We start from the raw sequence: 24,040 nt of genomic DNA on the forward strand, positions 1-24,040 counted from the left end.
TATACAGGGCTTCCGATACTGTAAATCTTTTGTTGTTGTTGTTGTTGTTCTGGTGGAAGCAATTTCTGCCAAGTTCTTCCAAACAGCTTTATTTATACCATGAAAGTTTTGCAGGCCACTACATAAAAACAATGCTTTATGATTAACTGCAAAATCACCCTTACTGTTTCCACTAAAACCTGATAAAAGACCATTATAAGGTCTGTACTTTTTTCTATCACTTTCTGTCTTCTTCCTGGTTCGTTCTTTCTGCATTGCTTGTCTTTTTTTTTCCTTTTTTTTAGGGGCTCATAAAACTCATCACAATCCATACATACATCAATTGTGTAAAACGCATTTGTACATTCATTGCCCACATCATTCTCAAAACATTTCCTCTCCCCTTAAGCCCCCGGCATTAGGTCTTCACTTTTCCCCTCCCTCCCCATTCCCCCCTCCCTCATGAGCCCTTGATAATTTATAAATTGTTATTTTGTCATATCTTGCCCTGAACAACATCTCCTTTCACCCACTTTTCTGTTGTCCACCCCCCAGGGAGGAGGTCACATACAGTTCCTTGTAATCGGTTCCCTCTTTCCAACCCATTCTCCCTCTACCCTCCCAGTATCACCACTCACACCACTGGTCCTGTAGGGATCATCCTCCCTGGATTCCCTGGATTTCCAGTTCCTATCTGTACCAGTGTACATCCTCTGGTCTAGCCAGACTTGCAAGGTAGAATTCATATCATGATAGTAGGAGTGGGGAGGAATATTTAGGAACTAGAGGAAAGTTGTATTTTTCATCGTTGCTACATCGCCCCCTGACTGGCTCTGTCGAAGGGATCACTGAAGACAAATGGGTGCATAAGCAAATGTGGTGAAGAAAGCTGATGGTGCCCGGCTATCAAAAAGTATAGCATCTGGGGTCTTAAAGGCTTGAAGGTAATCAAGCGGCCATCAAGCTCAGAAGCAACAAAGCCCACAAGGAAGAAACACACCAGCCTATGCGATCACGAGGTGTCAAAGGGATCAGGTATAAGGCATCATCAGAACAAAAAATTTTACCATAGTGAATGATGGGGGGAGTGCGGAGTGGAGACCCAAAGCCCATTAGCAGGCTACTGGAGACCCCTTTGCAGAGGGGTCTCAGGGAGGAGCCGATACTATAAATCTTAATGGGAACAGATAGCCTCATCTTTCTCCCAAAGAGGATCTGTTGCGTTTGAACCACCAACTTTTGAGTTAGCAACCCAATGTTTATCTCACAGTGCCACCAGGGTTCCTAAGTAAATTTTATTCAACATAAGTAGTTTTGATAGATGCGAAAGTATATAGCACATATCAGAAAGTTTTTTCTTAAAAAACAATTTTGCACTTATAGACTCAAAATCTCAAAAGCTTATTACCGCAAACACATATAAAGAATCCAAATAGCCAACCAAAACCAAACTCACTGCCATCGAGTTGATTCCAACTCATAGTGGCCCCAGTTGGTTTCTCCACAGCTTCTGGAGGCCAGGACACAGGCCATCAGTTGGTCCAGACTGGCTAATCTGTTCTACTTGGCAAATGTGCCATAGCCTGCCCTTATGATCAAACTTGGCAATAATGGAAATGCTTAGATATCTTCTACTAAAAAGTCGCCAAACTCCAAATTCACTGCCATCGAGTTGATTCTGACTGCCCCTATGGGTTTCTGAGACTCTAACTCTTTACTGGAGTAGAAAGCCTCATCTTTCTTCCACGGAGTCGCTGAGGATTTTAAACTGCTGACCTTGTGGTTAGAAGCCCAACATGTAGCCCACTATGCCAGCAGTCAAACGTCTTCTGATTTTGATGTAGTACCCTAAGACAAAAAAGCCCCAACAGTGAGTAAAATTATGTCCCTCTTCTCAGCAAAAAAAAAAAAAAAAATATATATATATATATATATACACACACACACACACACACACAACCAAACAAACAAAAACAGCAATAACCCGAGCAGCTGGCAAATTAAAGAGACCAGATATCATTTTTCTAAAAGCTAAAGCGGTCTTCTCTACCACTGAAAAGCAAACTATAACACATTAGTCAACTTCCTGAGGTACAATAAAATTCTGAAAACTTAACAGCTACTTTTACCTAACATTTCGTGTAATATGACAATTATATTATCTCTTTCTCAAATCAATTAATACACTCATCCATCTCCTTGTCCAATTAACTGAACCCTATGACTTACTATGTCAACAATAGTCTCACAAAAATCTCTTCCCTACTATTTTTGTATCCTCAAAAGATGCTGGGTGATATTATGTTTTGGAATAAGTTGCTACAATAGATTCTCACTTGGAATTCTTCCAAAATCTAAGTCAGAAAAATCTGATTAAATCTGCCTGGTAAGAGAAAAGTAAGTTACTTTCTGGTCCTTCCCAGACGAGTAATTTCAAAGCAACACTACTTGTCCATCCTCGTTAGCTTTTTTGAAGTCATCTGCAACAAAAAGATGTGGGTGGTTGAGTAAATTAATAGAAGCCCTAGTGACACAACTGAGCTGCAAATCAAAACGTTAGGGGGTCCGAACCTACTCACCAGTTCCGTAAGAGAGAAGACCTGGTGATCTGATCGAATAAAGATTACAACCAAGGAAAGACCCTATGGGCTTTTTTTGCCCCTCCATTTTACCAAGCATGATGGCCTTCTCCAGGGACTAACCTTTTTTTTTTTTATCATATTATTGGGGGCTCATACAGCTCCTATCACAATACATACATACAACGTATCATGCACATTTGAACATATGTTGCCATCATCATCAAAACATTTTCTTTCAACTTGAGCCCTTGGTATCAGATCATTTCCTCCCTCCCTCATGAACCCTTGAAAATTTATAAATGATTGTTATTTTGATGTCTTACAATGACCGATGTCTCCCTTCACCCACTTTTCTGTTGTCTGTCCCCCTGGGGAAGGAGTTATATGTAGATCATTGTGATTGGTTCCCTTTGTCCCCTGATCTTACCCAACACCTTCCTGGTGTTGCTACTCTCATTATTGGTCCTTAGGGGTTTATCTGTCCTGGATTCCCAGTGTTGTGAGCTCTTATTTGTACCCATGTACATACTCTGGTCTCGCTGGACTTGTAAGGTACAATTGGGGTCATGATAGTGGTGAGAGGAAGCATTAAAAAACTAGAGCAATGGTTCTCAACCTGGGGGTCGCAACTCTTTTGGGGGTTCTTTCACAGAGGTCGCCTAAGACCATAGGAAAACACATATTTCCGTTCCCCTATCTGTCTCCAGACGGGTCCACCCACAGGCAGATAGGCCCACATACGAGTACCCAACGTGAAGACTGTTACCCACGCTACACAATGCTTCAAGACAAAATTTCACTTATTTGTAATTAGAAATAAATATTTCATATCATATAATTACATATTGTTTTTTGATTAATCACTATGCTTTATGTTTGATTTGTAACAATGAGAATACATCCTGCCTATCAGATACTTATGTTATGATTCATAACAGTATCAAAATTACAGTTATGAAGTAGCAACAAGAATAATTTTATGGTTGGGGGTCACCACTTGAGGAACTGTATTAAAGGGTCATAGCATTAGGAAGGTTGAAAACCACTGAATTAGAAGAAAGTTGGTTTTTGGAGTTTTTAAAATCATTTTATTGGGGACTCGTACAGCTCTTATCACAATCCATACATACATTGATTGTGTCAAGCACAATTGTACATTTGTTGCCATCATTTTGAAAACATTTTCTTTCTACTTAAGCCCTTGGTAATAGCTCACCCCCCCACTCCTCCGCCCTCCTGCCCTCATGAACCCTTAATAATTTATAAATTATTATTTTTTTTCATGTCTTACACTGACTGATGTCTCCCTTCACCCACTTTTCTGTTATCCATCACCCTGGGAAGAGGTTATATGTAGATCATTGTGATTGTTTACCCCTTTCTGCCCCCATCTTCCCCTTACCCTCCTGGTATCCCTACTCTCATTACTGGTCCTGAGGGGTTTATCTGTCCTGGATTCCCTGTGTTGGGAGCTCTTATCTGTAACCATATACATGCTCTGGTCTAGCCAGATTTGTAAGGTAGAATTGGGGTCATGATAATGGGGGAGAGGAAGCATTAAAGAACTAGAGGTAAATTGTATGTTTCATCAGTGCTATACTCACTCTGACTGGCTCATCTCCTCCCTGTGACCCTTCTGTGAGGGGATGTCCAATTGTCTACAGATAGACTTTGGGTCTCCACTCCACCTTCCCCCTTATTCACATTGATAGGATTTTTGGTTCTGAGTCTTTGATGCCTGTTACCTGATCCCATCAACACCTCATGATCATGCAGGCTGGTGTGCTTCTTCCATGTGGGCTTTGTTGCTTCTGAGTTAGATGGCCGCTTGTTTACCTTCAAGTCTTTAAAACCCCAGATACAATATTTTTTATAGCTGGGCACCATCAAGCTTTTGTCACATTTGCTTATGCACCCATTTCTCTTCAGCAATCATATGGGGAAGGTGAGCATTACAGAATGACAGGTTATTAGAACAAAGTACTCTTGTGTTGAGGGAGTACTTGAGTAGAGGCCCAATGTCGGGCTGCTACTTAAATACTTAACATATATGTACATAGATCTACTGGGACTAGTCATTTCTGACAAAATGTCCAAGTATGTAAGATGAAGCCGTGCTATTGCTTAATGAAGCTGTTGATAACATAACTGTATACTAACCTTAAATTTTTGATCTAAGTCATCTTCATTTTCAGTTTCATTTTCAGCTTCTAAATCTACATCATCGTTGTCATCACTTTCATCTACTACATCATCCACTGTAATAAAAAATGAGTTTTAAGAAGTCCAAAGGTAAGCATTCTACAACACGCACACTCAAAGTACCAAGTTATATATATGAAGCATTTTCAATCACAAAAATAAGTAAGTAAGGTTTCTTACAGGAAAAATGCCAATCAAACTAATGCAAGTATTAAGTTGGGACCCACTGCCATTGATCCGATTCCGACTCATAGTGACACTGTAAAACAAGGGAGAACTGCCCCTGTGAGTTTTCGAGATTGTAAATATCTACGCGAGTAAATATTTCTCCCTAAAATAGGGAGTAAGTCTTTGTCCCTAAAAATTGGAAAGCAGTACAAAATTCAATTGATGTTTATTGATGTTCTCAGTTTCTTAAAAATAAGTCTGGATCCATGCTATAACATAGATGAACCTTGAAAGTCTTATACTCATCGAGGGAGGTCAGTCACTAAAGGACAAATTTTGTATGATCTCACATAAAACAACAAAAACAGACGAGTGTATAGAAACCAGGGACAGGGGTGAAGGAGGAAGATGCCATTGTTTGAAATCAGTGAGTTCTTGTTTATGGTGATGGGAAATTACCCAAGGACTATGACTGATTGTTGCCCAACATGACTTAAGTAATTGACATTACTAAATTGTACACCCAAAAAATAGTGAATAGCAAATGTTACATATATTTTTTACAACAATAAAATTAAAGTCAGATGGTGCACCTGTCAGAACAAAACATCCTGTTTCCTGTTAGTGATAAATTTCAATAACTCACTGCATCCTTTTACAATTTATCTCCTATTTATTTGTTTCAATGACTATCCTGTCTTACAACACTGCAGAATGCACTACGAATAATTATGTGCTATATGAATTTTAAAAAGATATATCGCTCCCACCTTCCAGAGTTCATGAGATTAATCGTAGAAAGGGATGAGTAAGTAATCGTGATACAGAAGATAAAACACTAACTCAAACATATATTTCAAAATTTTATTACTCTTGAATATAAACCTAAGATGAACAAAATTCCCTTATTGCCCTGTGGTGTAGATTAAAAAAAAAAAAACCACACTCACTACCAGGAAGTGTTTCCCAAAGTGGGTGATACAGGCCCTTGGGGAGGCAGAGAAGGTACTGAAATGATCAGAGGGGGGCTGCAAAGACAGATGTCTACATTTTATCCTGAATTAAGAGCTATAGTACAAATGTTTCTAATTACCGGGGGGCCCTGGGTAATCTTTCTTTCTTTCTTTTTTTCCCCTGAAAAGAGGCAGTAGGCCAAATAAATTTGGGAACCCATTCTTTAAATTGATCCCCAAACTTTATTTCTCATTAAGTCAGCAGTTTCCAGTTGAGATCCAGCTGTTTTCTAAAATATTCTGGAAACAAGTGAACAATACCTGAGATTTCACCACGTGGGCATCTAAATGACACGGACCATTTCAAATCATCTATAGGAATGAACTTTGCAACCTACTCCTACAAATACAAGGTTAGTTCTAATAAAGAAAGAAGGTTTCCTTCCAATTTATAGAGTTGCCAAAAATATTCCATTTTGAGTCTAACCTTCTGATTTTATTATTAATTCACTAACATCCTTTACTAAAATTTTATATAATGTAGCCTTCAAACTCTGACTCAAGCTTAAGCAAGGTTCCTTCACTTTGCTGTGTTCAATATTTACCAATACAACTTATGTATTTTAACTGCTTCTGTCATTTGTGGATATCCTTCATGTATGTTGCCTGTTTTGTAATCCAACCATTATATTGTTAATGTGATTAAAAAAATGTTTAGTGTTGGTTTTTGAAATTTGTTACTGATACACCAGAATGGAATGACTAAATGCAAACTGCTGGGAACCCAGGGTTGATCAGTAATGATAACATCATAGAACAGTTAAGATCGAAGGAGTATTTTGCAGAAAGTGTAGAGCTCTAGATAGTATGAGTGAGTGAGAATGACTTTTAGGAAGAAGAAATAACATTGCTCAGATAAGAAAGTGAGAAGTAATCTTTGGAAAATGGAAATTAGTGTGACTAAGATGTACAGGCTTGATAAGAACAAGCAATTAAAATGAGAAAATGTCCCCATAGGTTCATCTATCATCTATCATATACTGAAAAATGGAAAAACATGTAACATAATCTCAAGAAAAAGAAAGTCTGGAAACTGTAGTAGCAATTGTACAATTCTACTTGATGTGATTGAACTATGGAATGATATATGTATTCAATCCCAATTAATAATAAATTTTCAAAAATAATAATATTGTACTACTAAAAAAGAGTACGCAACAATTTGGAAACAAATGATGAGAGTTGTACTGCATGATGAACACAATTAATGCCACTGAACTATATAAAGCTAAAAATGCTGATGTGGAAAATTTTTTTCATCATTTTATTGGGGGCTCTTACAGCTCTTATAAAATTCCATACATCAATTTTATCAAGCATATTTATACATGACATCGCAAATATTTTGTGATCTGTATTTTTACCACAGTAAAAAAATTAAGTTTGGTGAAAAATAAATAAATGAAGTGAGAAAATAAAGGGTTTAGAATAGGCCCACATATCTCAATTTTTAACCTACAGTAGGTAAGTGCTGTAGATTTTCAAGAGAGGAATCGCTTAGTTAAATTTGAATTTTCAAAATATCCCTCTGACAGGTGTGAGAGAGAGAATATGAATGGAGTGAGACCAATTAATAGAAGAAAAGACCATAGCTGTCTCAATTAACATAGCAGAAATGGGGATGAAGAAAGTATTTATTAGAGAAAAGTTCAGAAAGTAAAATGTAAAAAGATAAGGAAAGAATGACCGGAGGTGGGGGCTGGGAAGAAGAGCAGAAGAGCACTTGGAGACTTCTCATATATGTAATAATTTCTTCAAATGCAAGAGAGGATTTTTTAAAATGCTTTTTTATTTTTAATTCTAGTTAAATTCTAGTAACTTGTAACAAAGATTAACTGTCCTAGTATCTGCTCTACTCTCATTCCATTTAGAAACAGACTCCGTGATTTTTAGCTAAACACTATAGATTCCAACTTCATTGTAGTCGTTATAGCCCAATAACCAATTTTTAGCCACGGTAAGGCGAAGTTATACATGTAAATTTATGTTAGCTTTCTTTAGAAAATCATCCTGGAGAAATCCTTTCATTCCCATTACCCACATGCACATGAGGAAGACAACAAAAACCACAAAGAAAAACAAAATAAATAACCCATTTCTTTGAATGACCTAGCACAGCAGTTCTCAACCTATGGGTCACAACCCCTTTGAGGGTGGAAGGACCCTTTTACAGGGTTCGTCCACGACCATCAGAAAACACATGTTTCCAATGGCCTTAGGAACCAAGACACCGCTCCTCTATCTGTCTCCAGGTTGATCCACCCACATGCAGATACACCCACATATGAGTACCCGGCAAGAAGACTATCACCCATACTACACCGTGCTTCAAGACAAAATTTCATTTATTTGTACTTAGAAATGAATATTTCACAATCGTAACTATGTTGTTTTTGTGATTAATCACTATGCTTTAATTATGTTCAATTAAAATACATTCTGCGATCAAAAAGGTGGTACATACTTGACTAGAAGAACAAAAGATCTATATGGGGAAAACTACAGAACAATATTACAAGAAACCAAGGGCGACCTCAACAAATGGAAGAATATCCCATGTTCGTGGATTGGAAGACTCAATATAGTCAAGATAGCAGTTCTGCCAAAGGCACTATATAAGTTTAATGCAATCCTGATACAATTACCCTCATCTTTCTTCAAAGAAATGGAAAAACTGATTACCAACTTCATATGGACAGGGAAGAAACCCAAAATTAGGAGAGAACTCCTCAAGAAGAAGGACACAGTGGGAGGGCTTGCTTTACCTGACTTTAGCACATACTATACAGCCACAGTTGTCAAAACCGCGTGGTATTGGTACAATGACAGATACTCAGACCAATGGAAAAGAACTGAAATGCCAGAAATAAAATCATCAGCATACAGACAACTGATCTTTGATAAGGGCCCCAAAAATATCAAATGGGAAGGTGATGCCCTTTTTAACAAGTGGTACTGGAAAAATGGATATTTACCTGCAGAAAAATGAAGCAAGACCTTTATCTTACTCCATGCACAAGAATAAACTCAAGGTGGATCACATAGCTTAAAGTTAAACCCCAAACTATTAGGGCCATCAATGAGGGAATTGGGGCCAACTTGAGAACTTTAGCACAGGGAATACATAGGCTATCAGAAATAGGGAAGGACACAAACACAGAGGAGGCACAAATTGACAAATGGGATATACTGAAGATAAAACACCTGTTTACATCGAAAGAATTCACCAAGAGAGTAATAAGAGAGTCCATGGACTGGGAAAGCATCTTTAACAATGACACATCAGACAAAGGCCTTATTACTAAAATCTACAATACTCTATTAGCTTCCAAAAAGAAAAAAACTAATTACCCACTTGAGAGGTGGGCAAAGGACTTGAACAGAAGCTTCACAGAGGCAGAAATCCAAATGGCCAACAAACATATGAGAAAATGTTTTCGATCTTTAGCCATAAGAGAAATGCAAATTAAAACAACAATGAGGTACCACCTAACACCCTCAAAGGTAGCCCAATTCAAAAAATCAGAAAGCAAGTGTTGGAGGGGCTGTGGGGAGATAGGAACTCTCAACCACTGCTGGTGGACTTGTAAGTATGTACAACCACTATGGACATTGAACTGGCGATATCTAAAACAGATGGAAATTGAGTTACCATACGACCCAGCAATCCCCCTACTCTGCATATACCCAGAAGAGCCAAGAAACAAACCAAGGCCAGACATCTGTGCTCCAATGTTCACTGCGGCACAGTTCACAATTGCAATGAGTTGGAATCAACCCAAATTTCCATCAACTGACACTTGGATTAAAAAACTGTGGTACATACGTACAATGGAGTACTACGCATCGCTAAAAAGCAGTGATGAACGTATGAAGCACATCGCTACATGGGAAGCGCTGGAGAAAATCATGCTAAGTGAAGTAAGTCAGGCACAAAAGGACAAGTACAACATGAGTCCGCTGAGGTAAGCGTTAAAAAAAAAAAAAGCAAAATGGACACAGAGAAAAAGCTACTGTATACAAACATTCTTGGGGTGAGGATAGGGTAGTAAGGCTGGGACCAGATCAAATGCAGAGATGCACATAATAGACAACTGGAGAGGAGGTGGGGAAAGGGAACCAAAAAAAAGATGAAAATAAGGAAGAAATGGGTAGCGGGGACACAGGGCACTAACCCACCCAAGGGGAGGGTATTGTTTATATCTTCACAGGAAAAGAAGGACCAGACTTCAACCCAGTGCTCCACGCTGTGAATTCAAGATGCCGGTGTGGAGTAGGGAGCCAGTGGAGAGGTCTGGGGGGCTGGCCCCAGTCCCAAATACTAAGTGGATGCCTGCCCCTCCCCCCCAGAAGAATTTATTTCAAAGGACAGCACTGAAACTGCAGCTCCGGGAGAGGGACATATCTGATCGGAACACACAGAAGTAGATTACAGGGGAGGAGGGGAGACTGGAGCACATCCTCGCCCACCAGGCTTTGAGGACGATGACCCCAATTAGAGTAGCCAGTCCACAGAGAGGGACACATGGCCAGCCCCACTATGAGACATAATGCCCCTGCACTGGGGGAGTGCAGTGGAACAGCAAGGGAATGGTGCAAGGTCCCCAGGGAATGCAGAAGGCAGACTTGTGGGCCAGGGCATGGTGCCCCAACAGACTGGACTAGAAAACACTCCTAAAGGCCAACGATCCTTGAACTAACTACAAGCTTTTATTTCTTGTTGTGTTTTAATTTGTGACATCTACCTGCCTCTGACCAGGGGTGGAGTAAAAGAGAGCCAAATCTTCTTGATTAGTGTTGTGTGTCAAATCTGTTCTTCGGATGTTCTTGAAATTCAGGGGAGATATGCTCAAAGGCATATCTTGGCTGTTATGAACTTGTTTAAATTTTCTTCGTAGCAGCCTGCTGGGGAAAGATGAAGCTTTCTTCTCCTGTAAAGATTTACAGTTTCAGAAATAGTTCTACTCTGTCCTGTTGGGTTCCAGATTTGATGGCAGTGAGTCTAGAGTTTTTGGTAGCAGCTTGGGCCCCGCCGAGTGACTGAGCTTGAAGGCTTTTGGTAGGCTCCTGCCCAGGCTTGTATTAAATAAGTAATGTTTAGTAACAGTTAAAACTTTTGTGTTGGATAAGCCAAGGGGATTGTTGAGTTTGTTTATGCTGACACTGTAACTTAGCTCAGAGGTTCTTAAACTGATTTGTGGATGTCGGGCATGAGGTCAAAACTATTTTCATAAGACTGAGACATTGTTTGCCTTTTCTGTTTTCATTTTCTCATAGAACATACAAGGGTGACCTCCTCCTGGGGGACGGACAACAGAAAAGTGGGTGGAGGGAGACGTCGTTCAGGGCAAGATATGACAAAATAACAATTCATAAATTATCAAGGGCTCATGAGGGAGGGGGGAGCGGGGAGGAACGGGAAAAATTAGGACCTAATGCAGGGGGCTTAAGTGGAGAGAAAATGTTTTGAGAATGATGAGGGTAATGAATGTACAAATGTGCTTTACACAATTGATGTATGTATGGATTGTGATAAGAGTTGTATGAGCCCCTGATAAAACGATTTAAAAAAAACTAACTAAAAAAAAAAGAAAATACATCCTGCATATCAGATATTTACATTATGATTCATAACAGTAGCAAAATTAGTTTTGAAGTAGTAATGAAAGCAATTTTATGGCTGGGGGTCACCACAACATGAGGTACTGTATTAAAGGGTCACGGCATTAGGAAGGTTGAGAACCACTGACATAGAGGGACAGAAGCCTGCTGTTCAGCATCACCTACCTGCCTACCATATGGACTGACAAGTGAGGAATAAAGAAATATCTATCTTGAAGTAATGTATACAACAAAATAAAGAAGAGCACGGGCTATGAAGACAGAATATCAAACCCAAGGTTCAAACCCACACTTTAGAAGTTTGGCCAAGTTATTAAAACTCTCTGTGTCTCGGTTTCTTCATCTACAAACCTAAGATCCTCATAGTGCACACTACGGGGTAATTTAAGAAAGGGATCCAATGAATTGGTGAAAAAAAATCCAGGATCTTTTCAATTCATTTCCACGAAGTTTTTAAAGGCCCCTCATATGTAAAATGCCAGGCTAAAAATATATGCTATAAAAATGTCTGTTATTACTGTTTCTGAGTCACCGCGCTGCCTCGTTCTAACAGTAGCTCAATTTATTCAGCTTAACTCAATTACCAAATGTCCTTACATTCTCTTTGGGAAGAGAGCCAATGAGGACAAGAGAAATTAAGTGTTCGTATTGTATATGGTAACTTGGGTTATCCACAATGTCCTACCAGCAGCAATCAGTCATGGGTGGGGGGACAAGGGCAATAAGAATGGGACAGAAATCAGATTATTCTATTGCAAACAAGATGGCTGCCTGGATGGGGAGAGGACAAAATGTAATTCAGCATCAATTCCGAGAGTGTGTGTGTGCTGTATTTTTACTGAAACTCTCAAATATTTTTCTTCATAGTGGTATTTTCCATTGGACTTACAATCCAGGTAGGGAATGTCATAATGTCACATTAAGAGTATCTGAGACCTTCTTTTCCATTCTAATGAACTATCTTCTACCATTACTAAGAATGAATATTATCATAGCTTAATCATAAAATTAAACTCAGGGTTCGTGAGGGAGGGGGTGGGGAGGTAGGGAAAAAAATAAATAGGTGATAACAAGGACTCAAGTAGAAAGAAAATGGTTTGAGAATGATGATGGCAACAAATGTACAAATGTGCTTGACACAATGGATATATGTATGGATTATGATGAGTTGTACAAGCCCCCGATAAATTAATTTTAAAAAAATTAAACTCAGGAATAAAAATCTATTCTTATTGTTAGTTTTAAGAACACCCTTGATTGATTGATTTATAATTCATTTATAATTTAATTGCTCTAAGAATTTTGGGAAAATACCTTTCAATATGAGATTAGTTAAATTATACTATATCTATATGCTATAACCATTAAAGGAATGCCAGCACTTCTATAATGATATTCAAAGTATATTCCAAAGAATTACTTTCAATATCAAGGAGTTCTAGAAGGAAGAAAATGGTGACACAGATTTTGGTTGCACTTGTACAACACTGCTTGATATAACTGAACTATGGAACGGTAGGATGTCTGGATTAGCTCCTAATAAACTGGTTTAGAAAAAAAAATAAGATTGGGAGGGGGGTTACTTTCCTTTATATTTTCTAACTGATTTTTATTAAAACATATACATATATATAGGAAAGCTACTACATTTTATTCACTGTCCTTATAACTAGTACTTTATGGAAGTTTTATTTCCTTTCAGTCATGTTTTACAATTGGTTCTCTGAGATTTTCAAGACTGACATTGTTATTTTAAAATATTTTTAAAATACAATTGTAATAGTGCAACATGGCATATTGAGAAATTTATCAACATGCCACTTATAAATGTACATTAAGGATAATAAAATTGATTATAATTATGCAAAAGGTATTTTAAATCACATTTTTTTAAATTACTTTTACATATAAAGATCCTCCTCTTATTTTTCTAAAAGAGATCAATTACCAAGAAGGAAAACTACAATACAGAAATTCTATTAACAACTTAGGTTATTTTTTCTTTTCCATCTTACTACTCAATCAACTAAATTACACTATTGCTCACAATAACAAAGTTTGAACTGTTACTTCCTTCTACTATATGTTTACAATATTGTATGGAAAAATGTCAATGAATTTACCCATAAAATTTTCCTATTTTCATTGTGATGAGTTGCACGAGCCCCCAATAAAATGATTTTAAAAAGAAAAAAAAGTTTTCCTATTTTCATTCAAGTAAATTATATCCAACTATTTCTTAGCATTAAATCAGAACACTCTTGGTAATCAGTTTTCTGAGTTTTTTTAACTTAAGAAATTAAAGTTCATTTAAAAGTTATAAATGTGAAACAAACATAATTTCCTAAGCATTTAATGTTTATATTCCTGTGCTTTCAAACGTTATATTAAAACTAGCACAGTATGTAGTTATATAATTTTTTTCACAGCTCACATTTCCATGTATGTGACACATCCCAAGTTGCTAAATATACTTCATTACACTTAAATACAAACTAGAATAAAACATGACGGTTTCTCATGTGCATTAAAGCCATCTTTCACTAAGGAGTTGAACACAAATCAACAGCATCGCACAATGTAAGAGTAGCGGAAGGCAGCAGTCACCACGCAGGCCTACCTTCAGGGGGTAAACTGTAGAGCTGGGCCACAGGACCAGTCACAGGAATGACTGGCAACTGGAAATGGAATGAACTTTTAATTGTTGGGAGTGGCAGGCGATTTTTAGGGAAACACTTCCTCATTATCAGACTAGAAGTGTTGACAAGGGGATCAAGGGTCCTGACTGCCAAGCATTCCTGTGTTTAAAAAAAGAAAAGAAGAAGAAACTTCATGTTGAAAATTTAGTAGTATTCTGCCTTGAATATCTTCACTAAGGAGAACTTAGCATCATAATTGGTGCTAAAAGTCATTGAAAGTATTAAGTAATAACTATAAATGACTTGGGGAGACTTAGCAAGCCTGAGCATAAAGATTAAAGAGCAAAATTTAAGAGGAGAAAGGAAAAGGAAAGGTATAAGAAATAAAAGGAACAGAGGTAATATATATTCAGCCTTGTCCTTCTTAGAGCTACATCAGTTATCACTGTCTAATAAGTTGGCTGTTCAACTTATAAAACATTAAACTGAAAATCATTATTTTAAGTTTTAAGAGATTAATTTGCTGTCCTGGACTCTAAATCTCAAAAAGGATCAAAATGAATAGTAGATATGGAACTATAACATATACTAATATAATTAACAATTATCACTTAAATGATACTTTGATATGCTGGTAACTTTTTAATACCTATTTTTACAGCTGACACTTTAAACAGAGAAGAAATTAAACCTCAGCAATGGTTAAAAGCATAAACCCAGTCATCCAGAGTTTCTGGCTCCAAATACTTTACTGTCTGCTCATATACTAAACATTCAACTCTGTTGCAAGAATAATAAAAAGAAAAAAACAGCTATTGTCCTGAAAGAGAGAAAATTTAAGGTAAACATAAAATGAGCTCAAGTATCTTAATCACTGGCATGAAGGAAAAAAATGTTTATATTACGTAATGCAAATAGCAGCCAGAAAAATAACTGGAATTCTCAACAGGATTTTTTTCTAATAATTACAGCCTTTTATGCAACAAAAGGACTGCATTCTAGCATTCCCCAGTCCCCATAGCTGACAGTTTTCTACATATGCTATTAAGACTTGGTCAAAGATGCTAGCAAGGGTGTTTACACTTAAGAGGCCTGGCAGACCCAGTATCCTCAACTACAGGTTTCACTTGTGTACCTTGTCTATCTGAAAAGACTCTATCCAGCAGCAAAGCAAGTAGAACACTCAGAAACACATGAACTGCATTATCAGTGGTAGAGATTCCAAAATACCTGCTGAGGGCAACAGTACATCAATGGTCTATCTGTAAAAATATGGCTACGTTAGCTCCCTTCATGCTCAGTGGATACACATCTTCCCTTTCCCAGGGTGGGTCAAGGAGAAGAAATCTCACATTGCAGAGATGTGCGCTGACAAGTTTCTCCAACTCAGTGTGAGATCCCATGTGAGAAATGGATTTTGGTTTTAAGATATGTTTAAATATACTTATACTATTTTTACTTCTCTAAGCATCTGTAACACCAATTTGGCCTTCTTTAGAACCAAATCATATCATTAGTACATAATCACAGTAAGAAGTAAAAAACTCACTTGTGAAGTGTTATACAGAATTTTCATTCCATTGGCATCAATAAATGCTTTTCTCCCCAGCTTGATGTTTGTAACACTTTTCAAACTCTGTAGGATTCCTTTCCGAATGAGCATGTTTCTATGCCGATTATCATGACGATGCCAATCTACATAAATTGTTAAAAGCACCTGGACATATCCTCTGTCTACAGCTCTCCTGGCATTAGTTTCTTTAACAAAAAAAATTATCAAAGAATATTAAAAAGATGATGAGAAAATATAATAAAGTTTTAAATAATCACCTCAATGTTACAATAAATTCGTATTTTTTCTCAAAATAAATCACTATCACTCACTACCATTGAGTCTATTCTGACTCATGGTGTCCATAGCATACACACACTTAAATGTTTTTACTACAATAAATATGAGAGTAAGTCAGAGAGTATTGTTACAGAATCACAGAAATCCTCATTGAAGAATTGCTCAACACGTCCTTTATGGACATCTGTAGGTGTCTGGAGACAGTGTTTCAAGACAGCATTTCCACCTCTCTAACCTTACCTCCCAAGAATTCTGGGCTCTTCAATTTATACAATGTCAAAATGGCAATTTTGGCACGCTTAGAGGGCACAAGTGATCTTCCTTAGAGTTTTAGGAACAAAAAGAAGTTGCTGGGGTTTGCTTTTTGCTTTTTAGTGTTTTATGGTGAATTAAGGGAAAGTTTACAGAATAAATCGTATTGCATTCAACAAACCATACACTTTGCTTCATCTATTGCAATGCCCTCAACATACTATCACTTATTCTGCTTTCCTGTTTCTACTCCTCCTTCTCTCTGAACCCTCTGAACTTTGTCATTGGATAAATGCTGCCCTTTTGATCTGAAAAGGCTGATTATTCTATCATAGGGATGAGTTCAGTCCCAGACCTGAAGGGTCACTAAGGGTCATAGGCCCAGGGGTCCCACCTACCCAACAGTAGGTCTGATCTCTTCTATTATTCTGAGTTTCGAACAAAAGAAGTCTGAAGGGGTAAGACTTGGGATGTAGAGTAGATGGGATAAGGTTTTCAAAAGAAATTCTCACAGGACAGCCATTGCTACCCTATAAGAATGAGCAGGTGCATTGCCATGATGGGAGAAAGATTGCTTGGTTTAACTTTCCTGGTCTTTTCCCCATCAATGCAACCTTCAATTTTCTGAAAACAGTAGCTATTACAACCCTAATAAGCCCCTGTTGTCGTCCTGAGTCCTTTGATAAAAGTCTCCAAAGATTATTCCTTAGGAGTCAAAAAAACAGTCACCATAACCTTCTGAGTTGACCTCTCTGCCTTGGGTTTAACTAATCTAACAGATTTGTTTAGAAGCCACTGTTTTGATTGAACCTGCCTCTCTGTATACTTTGGTAAATCCAACACTCATCCCTTATTACAACTCATCCCCCCAAATCAACTTCATTAGCTTCTGATTAGCTTAAAAGACTAATGAAAAGATCAGCTCCCAGTGTTTCTGTCACCTATCAAGTTGATAGCTTGCTAAGAACAAATGTTACCTTAAAATGTAAAAGACCGATGAAAAAACAACAATGATTTGTGAATTATGGAGGGTTCATGAGGGAAGGGGGAGGAAGGGAGAAGGGAAATGGGCAACTGATATTAGGGGCTAGAGTAGAAGGCAAATGTTGTGAGAATGATGAGGGCAGCGAATGTACATATGTGCTTGACACAATGGATGTATATATGGATTGTGATAAGAACTGTACAAGCACCCAATAAAATAATTTTTTTTAAATTTAAAGACCCAACATGTGAGATCCTATCTTCAGTAGCTACTGCATCAGTGATAATTCTACCATCTTCTTCAACCAGTTTCTGGACTTCATCTGCAGTTTATTTGTCAAAGCTGACAGTCTTCCCTGTTTCGGCTCATCTTTGAAGTCTTCCTGACCTTCCTGAAAATACTTGATCCAACTAAAAACTGTTGTTTCAGGTAGAGCACCTTTCCCATTAACTTGTGGCAAAGCTTCAATTACTTAGGAAGATCCACTGGTGTTCTGGTAAGACTTGGTATTAGCCCTGACCTCAAAATCTTTTTTAACCCCACTGGCACAAAAAGTACCCTTTCTCTTCTTTATAAGGTACCCAAATGAGATTAACTCAAGTGCATTACTTAGAAAAATTGTCTGTAGTCATCCATTGATTACAAAGACATGTTGAAACACATGCTGCTTCAGATAAGCCTATACGTGTATGAACTAGACCTCTGGTAGCAATACTTTTTGACTTACCTATATATGATGTTCTACAGGGCAAAATATCACCTTTTCAATAAACCTTTTTGTATTTTGTTTAGTGGTTTACATATATGAAAATATACTCAAAATGAAAATAGTTACACTTTCTTAAAGGTTCATACTAACAAAAGATCCATGGATTTTAAAACCTATCAATATGTCTACTTCGGTGATACCAAATAGAATATCTAGCCTTTAACTCACTAGCTGTGAATAGTATTGTGTCTAAAGACATTATTTTCATTATAACTGCTATTACAAATGGTATGTTTCATTGGAGCGCCTTTGACTTTTCCCTCTTAGTTAAAGCTGCATGTGTTTTCACTAAAAATAATTGCTTTAATTATATCATAACTAGATATATAGCCATACCAAAACAATACTAAGTTTAAAATACTCAAAACTTTTTAGCAATGAAATGTAAGAATTAGATAACAATAAGAGTGCTTTCCAGACATGAATATTTTAATGTAATGAAAACTGCATGATAGTTTTTTTTATAAATGGCAAACTTCATTGGAGTAGAAATAGAAGAAATACACCTACAAATGTGACCTGATTTTATTATTTTTAAAGTCTTGAGATTTAAGAATTTTAGCCAAAACGTTTTATTTTGATAAGATGGCAACAAGGGAATCAAATCATATTAGCATAATGAGCCAACAACATCACATTGGTTGGGTCGATTATAACAAATGCAAAGTAACAAATGTGGAATGTCAGACTGTTGGGTTGTTCCTTGCAAAGAAATACAAAATTCTACATAATCTCATAAAATGACCCCCTAGTTCATAACCTGAACACAAGACCCACTGCCATCAAGTCAATGCTGATTCATAATGGCCCTAGAAAACAAGAATAGAACTGGCCCCAGGGGATTTTAAGAAAACAGATTGCTACATCTTCCTCCCATGGAGCTACTGGTGGGTTCAAAGCACCTAGTTTTCAGTTAACAACTGAGCAATTTCAGTGCTGTGCCACCAAGTCTCCTAAATATGCTAATACTTGAAATATAAAGACACTGAGATAATCAAACTTATTAATTCCTTTTCAAAAACTATGATCTGACATTAGAGCCAAAAGAGACCTGCCAATGGGGAAAAACTTTAAAACCCCTAATGTGCCTAGAATAGTCAGGTGTGCTAAGACTGTACAACATAAGTTTCATGTATTTTGAGTATATATAAATTTTTTGTTTACATTAACTGCAATACATAAGCCTTTTGCTTAATAGCTATGAATGATTTTGTTAAAAGTCATAATGATCACTGTAACTCCTTTCACAGACTGTGTGTTTCTACTGAATTTATAATAACAAAAATGGTATTTATGAGAAAGATCAAATAAGAAATTGTTTCATATTTCAAATAAAAGTTTACCCTTTAAGGAAGGATAATAGAACTACCTGCAATCTGCAACTAAGCACTACTAAGGCACATTAGTAAAGGGATTTTTATTTGTATTCAAATCACAGAACTTCCACTTAAGCTGTTTCTTGTTCTCTAATTAAAAGACAACTTAAGTTCACCTTTAGGCTACAGCTTCTAGTCCAGATTCAAGCAATAGTAAATGAGCTGCCCGTCTTTCTGGATTGTGTGTACACATACTCATTAATTCTTGCATCTAATACAGTAATGCAATTTACACATTTAAATTCAGTTACTGTTGCTCAGTCCCTGAAAAAATAGCAATCTTTTAAAAAAATTAATGAATAAAATATTCCATAATGCTACCGTAATTTAAAAATATGCAGTGGCTACTAAACGTGATTGTGCGTTTTTATATTTTCTTCCTATTTGAATACATGTGGTGTGGCTGTTATTAGGGACCATAAAATCAGCTCTATCTCATACCAACACCACATACAATGAAACTAAATACTGCCCAATCCTGTGTGAGTCTCACAACTGTTGTTATGCTTGAGTCCACTGTTGCAGCCACTGTGTCAACCAATCTTGGTGAGGGTCTTCCTCTTTTTACTTTTACTAAACATGAAATTCTTCTCAAGATAGCATGCCTAAGATACATGATGTACAGTCTCACCATCCTCACATCTAAGGAGCAGTTGAAAATATACTAAGTGTAAATTAAATTTTTTTCTGGATGGAGTAAACATGTTTACCTACTACTCTCCTTTGAAGAATTAAGAATCTCTCAGAAGACTAATTAAAAATGACGATCTCACATTTTAGGTGTAAACTGGTTTCTATAAACTACTTAAAATTTACAAGAGTTTTATTATATTTCTCATTGATTTATAATTAATGACTTATCAGTGATTCTAATAAATTACAATTTAGTAATAGTTTAGTTTTAATAGTTATTCTATTCCACTCCCAATAAAATATACTATGCTTCTATTTATTTAAAAATTAACCTTAATTCTATTTTTTAATTAATAAGTCATTTGGGAGGGGGGCTCTTACATATATTATAACAATCCAAACATCCATTAAACTTAATTCTTTACTTAATTCAAACTTAAGGGAATGTTGGTCTCACCCTGAATATACAGTTTCTTTTATGAACTGCCTGTCATTATTCTCCCCCGGGGAGAGAGGAAAACATTGAAGTCATCAACACAGAGTTTTAAGGTTAAATGTTGCTGTGGTCTAATAAAATATTAATTGTGATAAACCAGTCTTCCATGGGAGTGCTTTTTACTTAACAGCAACTACTAGTTCTGCTAAGGAAAATTATTATTTAAAAGAGATACCAAGTACCTCAGAGATTTTAAAAATTTAGATGATTACTCTCTAATGAAAGATATCATATCATGGTAATATCTATTTACTCCAATAATTCAATTTTTATAAAAAACAATATTTTATTTCTAAATGAAATCTGAAATTTTACATTAATAACCATACTTTTTATGTTATAATTTAAATTTATGATAGAAATCCACTTCTAATAAGATTTCTAAGTGAAAATTGTATTACAGAGAGACACATGCTTGTTCAAGATATTTCTCAGAGTAAAATTTCTCAATACTACTTTAGCTAAATGTCAAGAAGATTCCTATATAATACATTATTATTTTACTTGACTAACAAGGCCTTATGTTTATATAAGAAGCTTAAAATAAGAAGTCAATGTACTTGAATTATGTTAATTTACTAAATAAAGCAAAGGTCAATCAATATAATGATATTATGATATATACCAATTCCACTAGATGATCAACTTATCTTTACACTAAAATATCATAAATCAGCTTTATAATTAAAAGGTTTGGGAGACAGGTTAAACCTACATCTCCAGTTCCTTTAAAATGGTAGATAAAATACTCAGAGAAATAAAGTCTAGTATTTCTAGTTTTAAAAACTTACTTGATTTTAGCAATGCAGCAAGAGTGTCTAAAGCAACCCTGTCAACATGAGAAAATACAAACAACAACAAAACTAGTAAGATTAATCTACGACAGTGATCCACACATAAGTAATTATTCTATTATAAATTTTATCATTGCTATAACACAATTAATTACATGTAGTGTTTCTCAGTACACATCTTTCCCTTCAGTTTAAAATCTGAGATGAGGAGACTGAAAAGCAATACAATACCTAAGTCTTTACCAGAGGTTAGATAAATGGAAACAACTACTGTGCCTGCATTTGATTTTTATAAAATTCACAAATAAATGACACTATTTTAAGAATCTCTAGGTTCTGACCCACAAGAAAGTTTTTTTAAAGGCAAGCTTTAACACAAAGTCCGTTTATAATTCCAAATTTCCATATATTACCGTAGCTGTCTAATTTGAAAGTATCTTAGCTTTAGAAGGTAATAATCTTCACACATAAGGTTAAAACAAATATAAAATATTATAGAAGTTGGAGGTTTAGGGAGAAGAAAACATTAACATTTTTAGCCACAATGCACCCCAAAAAATAAGGGCTCTAACTAATGTCTCAAGAATTATTACTCCCTTTAGAAGACAAAGAAATGGCTCTATATATTGAAGACAATTATATTTTCTTTAAAAATAAATGATGAAAAATAATGAGATCAACTAGCATTAAACTTAAAATTACAAGCAGCACCACCATGAAAAACTTGTATTTAAATACGTTTTTTAAAATGAGTTGCTAAAGAAATGGCACTGAATTTCACTAACTTTAAAACTATACACCTATAAACTAGAGTGCCTCTAACAATTTAAATGGTAGAATTAATTTACATTAAAAAGTATTTGTTTAAGCATTTCATTCATCACTAAGCATTTATTGAATGCCTACTAGACACCCACAACAGCAAGTTCTTCATGGGTAAAAAATTAGAAGACAAACATCTCTTCCACAAACAGCTTTACAGTCTAAATAAGGTAGGGAAATGCATACATAGAACAGAAAAAATTAAAATGAAGCAATAGAGAAGACTATGCATACATGAAGGGTAAAGGAGAGGTAGCAGATCAAGACAAGGAGAAAGGCAGTAAGTTTAAGATGGATATTGAGTCAGAAAAACCTGAGAAAATAATTCAGGGCTCAATATTGAGCAAGTGATCGACATTGTTGATTCCTTCAGTCTTTAGAACAACTTGTTAATAAGTACACATCAGTTTAGTGACAAATATAAAACAATCATATAAACCTTTATTTATGACAAAACAAAAAACTAACTAATGAACTTGTTGCATGGAGTTGATCCTAACTCACAGCGACCCTACAATACTGACTAAAACTGATCCCCTAGGACTTCCGCAGCTGCCCATCTTTATGGAAAGAAGACGGTCACATCTTTCTCCTACAGAGTTGCTGGAGGGTTTAAACCACCCACCTTTCAGTTTGCCGCCAACCACCCACCACTACTCACCTCCTATTCAGGGTAATATCTGTAAAATAACAGCAAAACTGTTAAGGGTAATAGAAAAATCTGGAAACTGAGAGTGGTGATGTTTACACAGCATGATGAATGCAATGAATGTCACTAAACTGTACATTGCAGACATGCTGAAGTAACAAATGCTTAATGCTATATCATGAAGGGGACTGTATGAGGGAGCTTCAAAAAATTCCTGAAAAAAATGGCATGACAAAATATTTTCATTTTCCACAAATTTTTTGCAGTCCCCTTATGTATTTCCCACTGCCTTCAAGTCAATCTCAACTCATGGTGACCCTCCAGAACAGAGCAGAACTGCCCCATACTGTTTCTAAGGCTGTAAATGTTTGTGGAAGCAGACTGCCACATCCTTCCCCTATGGTACAGCTGGTGGGTTCAAACTACTGACCTTTTGGTTAGCAGCGGAACATTTAATCACTACAATTGTGCCACCAAACCAAAAAAATCAAACAAATAAAAGCCACTGACATTGAGTCAATGCTGACTCATATTGACCCCACAGGACAGTGTAGACCTGCCCCTGTGAGTTTCCAATACGGTAACTTTTTACAGGGGCAGAAACCCTGTCTTTCTCCCAAGAAACCACTGGTAGTTTCAAAGTGCTGACCTTACAGTTCACAGCACAATGTATAACCACTATGTTGCCAGGACTCCTTATACATACACAATGGGGCTTCAAAAAGTTCACAGAAAATAAAATCAAAAGACAATGGATTTTTTCCATGAACATTTTAATGTCCCCTTGTACTTATTTAATTTTTAAAAAGGAAATAAGCATTATGAAGTACTATCAATATGAAACTTTCTATACTTTATAGTTATATAATAAAATATACATGAAATTATAAAGCTATCAGAATAAGGATGGCTTTACATTTGGCTCTATGGGTACATAGAACTAAACAGATCTTTTGAATCAAGTACAATATGAAAAAAAAAAGGAACACTGTAAGAATTTATAAATGCATAAATGCTAGAGATAATACATGCTTCATATAACTGTGTTCTAGTTTAATTTCTAGAGCAATTCTGATCCACAAAATTGGCACATTACCTGAACACGGAAACTAAAGATTTCAAGAGTTATATAATTTGCCTAGGATCACATAAAAATGAAATGCATTCTTTTGAGAAATGAAATTGTGAAGTCAGAAATATCGGTCTT

The 24,040-nt window shown here is 36.2% G+C and overlaps 1 protein-coding gene across 4 annotated transcripts in view; it reads right to left on the bottom strand.

The window, feature by feature from the left end:
• Positions 1–24,040, bottom strand: part of AGTPBP1 (ATP/GTP binding carboxypeptidase 1) — a 184,557-nt gene that overhangs the window by 124,822 nt on the left and 35,695 nt on the right. For all 4 annotated transcript variants that reach the window (XR_006680885.1, XM_045298624.1, XM_030887909.2 and 1 more), the window contains exons 8-11: positions 21,360–21,397; positions 15,755–15,963; positions 14,187–14,364; positions 4,722–4,819 (exon numbers count right to left, since the gene is read on the bottom strand). Coding sequence is in view for 3 of the 4 variants with exons in the window: in XM_045298624.1 (XP_045154559.1) it covers positions 4,722–4,819; positions 14,187–14,364; positions 15,755–15,963; positions 21,360–21,397 (523 nt within the window). In the remaining variant the exon portion in view is untranslated. The remainder of the gene's footprint in view (positions 1–4,721; positions 4,820–14,186; positions 14,365–15,754; positions 15,964–21,359; positions 21,398–24,040) is intronic.

Source organism: Echinops telfairi, unplaced genomic scaffold (assembly GCF_000313985.2).
Source record: "Echinops telfairi isolate 266 unplaced genomic scaffold, ASM31398v2 ScPeMD7_7429;HRSCAF=8467, whole genome shotgun sequence".
Classification (NCBI taxonomy): Eukaryota; Metazoa; Chordata; class Mammalia; order Afrosoricida; family Tenrecidae; genus Echinops; species Echinops telfairi.